The sequence below is a fragment of the Haliotis rubra genome, unplaced genomic scaffold, assembly GCF_003918875.1.
Source record: "Haliotis rubra isolate DU_JTF1 unplaced genomic scaffold, ASM391887v1 Scf730, whole genome shotgun sequence".
NCBI lineage: Eukaryota > Metazoa > Mollusca > Gastropoda > Lepetellida > Haliotidae > Haliotis > Haliotis rubra.
The window spans coordinates 194,370-200,369 of NW_025767447.1; the positions used below are offsets into that span (position 1 = coordinate 194,370).

The following is a 6,000-nucleotide window of genomic DNA, read 5'->3' on the forward strand; positions in this document are numbered from 1 at the left end:
CCCTTCGCCAGGTGAATTGTAACAACAAGATACATCAATGGGTATATATACTAAATGTACAAGAAGTCAGTGTTGCATGTATATACTATAAAAATTGGATAAGAAAAGGAGATGAAAGAGTGAGATTTACAGATAAAAGGTATTGTTTATACAAGGGAAGGGTTTATACTAGTGATTAGCAGACAAGGACATCGTTGGCTGGTTTGCGGACACGTGTGTCGGCATCGTAATCTAGTACAGTAAGTTCATCGTTTTGAATATAAGTTATTATTTTGATACCGTCTTCGCCGTTTTCAACTGCATTACTTATATTTTCATGAATTTAGACACCGCTGTACTTACATACTTCAAGTCGTGCGAGGTTCGACACAACTGTGAAATAGTGACGACTAACTAAGGAATACACAGATCTTAAGTGTTTACTTCGAGACAATCGCAACACAACCTTGTTCGATTGTATGTATGTATTTATGTGTATGGACGTGCGTGCTCGCGTGTGTGTGTATTACAGCGAAATCCGGATTAACAAACATTGCTTTGTAATATATAGTTTCGAATGTAACCACAGTAGTTTCCGGGTTGATGTGTTCGATATAACAGGGTTTCTCTATATGTAGAGGGGCGGTGGGGTAACTTAGTGGTTAAAGCGTTCGTTCGTCACGCCGAAGTCCCGGGTTCGATTCCCCACATGGGTACAATGTGTGAAGCCCATTTCTGGTGTCCCCCGCGGTGATATTCCTGGAATATTGCTAAAAGCGGCGAAAAACCAACTCACTCACTCGTTACATGTAGAAGTAAGGCAAGGTGTGATCCACCAAACAAGTGAAAACTACATGCTGTCCACCCTCTCACATTTAGCAATAATTAGTTTATAAGAAACGTAAGTGATATTATGTACATCAATGAACCTAAATATGCGTCTAATCTAGTACTGCTACCTATTCTTCAACTATATATATTCGCCCTTACGCAGAACTCCCGCCTCATTTATCCGACAGATTTACAAGCACATACATCTAATAACCTATGGAGAAATAGCAGCTGAAGGCGTTTCAATCTAAACCCACATGAAGGAACAGAAAGACAAACCATGACTGTGTTTTGTGAAACTTGAGAACTATTGTATTTTGCTTCATATGTGCCCCGGTTTGTTTACAGCAAGCACTTACCTGGCTAATATGGTCATAAATCTCTGATGTCTCCACACACAGGATATGTTCCCTGAGTGTGTTATCAGTATTGAGCTAGAGCTCTAACGTTCGTGACCCCTCTTGGAATTCCGTAATAGGCGATTGATACGCTGTCACTACGATACTCTGCAACAGCCACAACGGCCGTTTGAGGTCTGCTCACGTTTTCTGTATGTGAAGCAGTGGCATTGTCTCGCGCTGTGGCCGATATATATAGCAGGGGGAACACCAGCATACATCACTAGCATCACCAACATTGAACATCACCAGAAACATCAACATCACTAGCAAAATTATACATTATCACCAGGGCTGACTGACTGAGTTTGGTTTTACGCCGCTTTTAGCAATATTCTAGCAACATCACGGCGGGGGACACCAGAAATGGGCTTCACATATTGTACCCATGTGGGGATTCGAACCCGGATCTTCGGCCTGACGAGCCAACGCTTTAACCACTAGGCTACCCCACCGCCCCTTGGCACCAGGAACACCAACATACAACATCAGTAGGAACATCACTATACATTATCACCAGGAACACCAACATACACTATACAGCTTCAGTATACAACACCAGGAACACCAACATACACTATACAGCTTCAGTATACAACACCAGGAACACCAACATACACTATACAGCTTCAGTATACAACACCAGGAACACCAACATACACTATACAGCTTCAGTATACAACACCAGGAACACTATACAGCTTCAGTATACATACACTATACAGCTTCAGTATACAACACCAGGAACACCAACATACACTATACAGCTTCAGTATACAACACCAGGAACACCAACATACACTATACAGCTTCAGTATACAACACCAGGAACACCAACATACACTATACAGCTTCAGTATACAACACCAGGAACACACACGCGGAACATACATACTGTGGCCAAACAATGCGTATCACCTATATGGAGTGCAGTGGCAGAAGAGTACACCACAGAGAAATCATTTATTACCACATCCAACCACATCCTTCTATACGAATTGCCGTACTGATTAACCTACGTGTGTGCGTGCGTGTGTGTGTAAGAAAGAGAGGGGTGAGGGGGTCGTGAATTTGGTTTTACACCGCTTTTAACAATATCACGGCGGGGGTCACCTGAAATGGGTTTCACACATTCATCCCATTTGGGAAATCGAACCCGGAGCTTCGGCATGACGAGCGAATGCTTTAACCACTAGGCTACCCCACTGCCCCGAACACCCGAGAAACTTGAGATACTGACTTCGATATCTACATTCAAAGCCTTACTTCCCGTGTTTGTCGGTGTATATATGTATTTTTAACCCTACACCAGACGTATGTTTCAACCACAGGAAAATGTCCATACCTCAACCATGGTCTGTGTTTACCTATACCTCGATGTTATTGATTATGTCTGATAAGTTAAGTGTCTCACTTCAATACCATTCCTCCAATGTACGTGCAACGTCCCTAAATCTGCCACTATGTATCGCTCGGGTACGTTGCAAGTGCATACCATCTCTAATCTGTGTTAGTCAGACATGGGTACTTCAATCTACGTCTGGGTATAGACTTGAGTTAAACTATAACAGTTTCGGGTTTGCTTTTGGGAGTGAGCGAATGAGTGAGTTTAGTTATACGTCGGTTTTAGCAATATTCCGGCAATATCACGGCGGAGAAAATGGGCTTCACACATTCCACCCGTTTGGGACATTACATACACATGTGGGGATCCGGGTGTTCGGCGTTGTGACGAGCGAACGCTTTAACAACTAGACTACCCCACCGCCCCTTGCTTACTGAGTGCAGTTCAATATTTTACTCCAATTTGTCACAATGCACAGGTTACAGATAGTATCAACTTATATAGATTACAGTATATGTATGAATATTTGTTGAAGGATGCGCATATGAGATATCTATTGAGGCAAACACATAAAATATCTTCCAGGGCACTGGATAAAACATGCATGTAGGGTATCTTCTAGAATATAGAACATATACATATAGTGTACATATAGATTTTCTGTTAAGACATGGAGTTTACGTGTACACATGAAACATCTGTTAAGGCATTGGATATACTGGTACCTATCAAATATCTGTTGAAACATTGAATATACGTGTACTAGGGATATATCTGAACTAAGTACCATTACACCGGTCGTGAACATTCTTAACTTCCATTACGAGTAAACCAGGACGGACATTGTCAGTGATCAGGGCGAGGTTACTGCCTACTCAACACAGAACGTATATCACCTCTACTGACGGGCATGCGTCAACATGTGCCCACGTCATGGAGGTGGGGCGATATGCACCAGACGGATATCATCGAGGGTTTTGAAATATTGACAGTAATAAATGAGATATATAAAGTCATATTCTCAAACAACATTCCAAGGTTGTCTTGCTGATCAATATCTGAAGATCTTGATTAACACAGACGAGTAATATGTATGACATACTGTTTAGAGTCGAAATATGGCTGACTTATTGTCCATGCGGAGTCACGTTTAACTCCACAGTCAGACACCTACTATGTTAATATTACACTGTTGGGGTCTTGTTATAGAAACAAAGAGAGGTGACCTGACACTCTAGCAATGAACTATTGACAGGTAAATTCCTATCACCCCATAATGCAGATGACTTGTGACTCAACACAAGCGTTTGTGTGTCTGTCTGTATGTGTGTGTGTTTGTGTCTGTGTAGTTGTGCGAGTATGTGTCTGCGTGCGTGCGTGCGTGTGTGTGCGCGCGCGTGTGTTGTGCCAGCATGTGTGTATGTTAGGGGCAGGGGGGAGAGATGTGGTGCGGCTGACAGCGTATCGGTGTGTGTGTGTGTGTGTGTGTGTGTGTGTGTGTGTGTGTGTGTGTGTGTGTGTGTGTGTGTGTGTGTGTGTGTGTGTGCGCCAGTATGTGTCTGCGTGCGTGTGTAGGTGTGCCTGTGGGTGTTGTTTTGCAAGTAGACTGGGTGGTGGTGGTGGTGGTGGTGGTGGTGTTTAGAGAGATGTGGTGCGGCTGGTGTAGCGCCTGCGTGCATATGTGCGTGCGTGCGTGCGTGCGTGCGTGCAGTTCCTTACACCACACGGACGTTCAATGTGTCACATCATTTATAGAGACATCCAATAGACATCCTTCTAGCAGTGGCCGTGTAGTGGTGTAGTCCTGACGTACTAATTAACGCTCCAACTCCCACCACCTCGTACCACTTCCCACCACCTAGAACCACCTCGTAACACTTCCCACCACCTCGCACCACCTAGAACCACCTCGTACCACTTCCCACCACCTCGCACCACCTAGAACCACCTCGTACCACTTCCCACCACCTCGCACCACCTATACCCACCTCGTACCACTTCCCACCACCTCGCACCACCTAGAACCACCTCGTACCACTTCCCACCACCTCGAACCACCTCGTACCACCTCGTACTACCTCGCACCACCTAGAACCACATCGTACCACCTCGTACTACCACACCGTATAGTCATGTTAAGCCTGTATGCAAGTACTTCAGTATGCAATGATCATATATGCTGTCCCCACAACCCATGCATCGAGCAGGACGGTGTTGACAAACACATATTGACTGTCACGTACTTACTGAATGGTATAAAACAGAGGACTGTGACCAGTAACCCGAGCCGAACTGTCTCCATCGCCGAGTCAAAGGTATGTATCACAAGGCACTCAGGTAGGTTTAACACAGATAAACCCGTGTTATATCCTTTTGCCAAAAAAAACCCTTGCTATATCCTTTCGTCAGAGAAACTTGTGTTTATTCCGTCGTCAGAGAAACTTGTGTTATATCCCGTCGTCAGAGAAACCTGTGTTATATGCCGTCGTCAGAGAAACTTGTGTTAAATCCTTTCTTCAGTGACATCTGGGTTATATCCGTTCGTCAGGGAAAACTTTTAGATTCCTTCGTCAGAAAACGTGTGTTATAAACAGTCTTCAGAGAAATATGTGTTATATCCTTTCTTCAGAGAAATCTGTGTTATATCCTTACGACTGTTTTATCACACCTAGACACACTGCATACAGTTTGTTTGTGGTGAGATTTGATAGTAAGCCTGCGAACTCAGAAAGTATCCTGTTTTGATAAATGTTTAGCCAGACACCCCCATTCTTTGACAACTCAGGGAGATTTGTTCCATAATGCGTCCAGTATTTTCCTCGACGTGCCAACAGCCACTGAAAGGTAAACACGCCACTTCAATTAATTAATCTCACAGGTTAGTAAATCTTCTCATGTATAAAATGTCAATGAATTAAAACTGCGAGACACGAAAGTATCCAGCCCATGTATGTTCTTATCTGCTAGTGCGACACCCTCCTTAAGTGACTTCGGTACAGTTCGACCAGCCTATGCCGTCTCTACATGACCTTTCGCCATTAGGCAGTGCCGGGTCATCTCAATACCGACAGGCGTTGCCCGCGGTGACTACTTACATCTTGCTGGGGACATACAGTGGGCAGCTGGGGCGTGTGCAATAAAACAATAAAACAGGAACAAATATAACCCTCACGATGAAAGGTTCCTACTGTCGATCAGTGTCACCTACTCACTCACTCACTCACTCACTCACTCACTCACTCACTCAACCGCTTTACTGAAGACAGTCCCTCTATTGTCGACGTTCGCTGTAGATCTGGTCATTCCTTCGGGGTGTTTTCCATCCTGTACTTCAGTCTAGATGTTCCTTATCAAAAACTGTTGTCCGTACCCTCTACCCATCTCTCTCACACCCATCCACCCCATCTCTCCTATAGTCCGTACCCTCTACCAATCTCTCTCACACCC

At 44.2% G+C, this 6,000-nt stretch overlaps 1 protein-coding gene across 2 annotated transcripts in view; it reads right to left on the reverse strand.

Moving 5' to 3' along the window:
* The window catches only part of LOC124259635 (protocadherin Fat 3-like), a 28,510-nt gene extending 23,001 nt beyond the window's left edge, over nt 1–5,509 (reverse strand). The window contains exon 1 of one of the 2 annotated variants that reach the window (XM_046693806.1): nt 4,801–5,509. In XM_046693806.1, the coding sequence (XP_046549762.1) occupies nt 4,801–4,855 (55 nt within the window). In that variant the 5' untranslated portion in view covers nt 4,856–5,509. Of the gene's footprint in view, nt 1–1,169; nt 1,214–4,800 lie in introns of those variants that run through there. The other variant, XM_046693807.1, reaches the window with a different exon arrangement.
* Between the last annotated feature and the right edge of the window lie 491 nt (nt 5,510–6,000).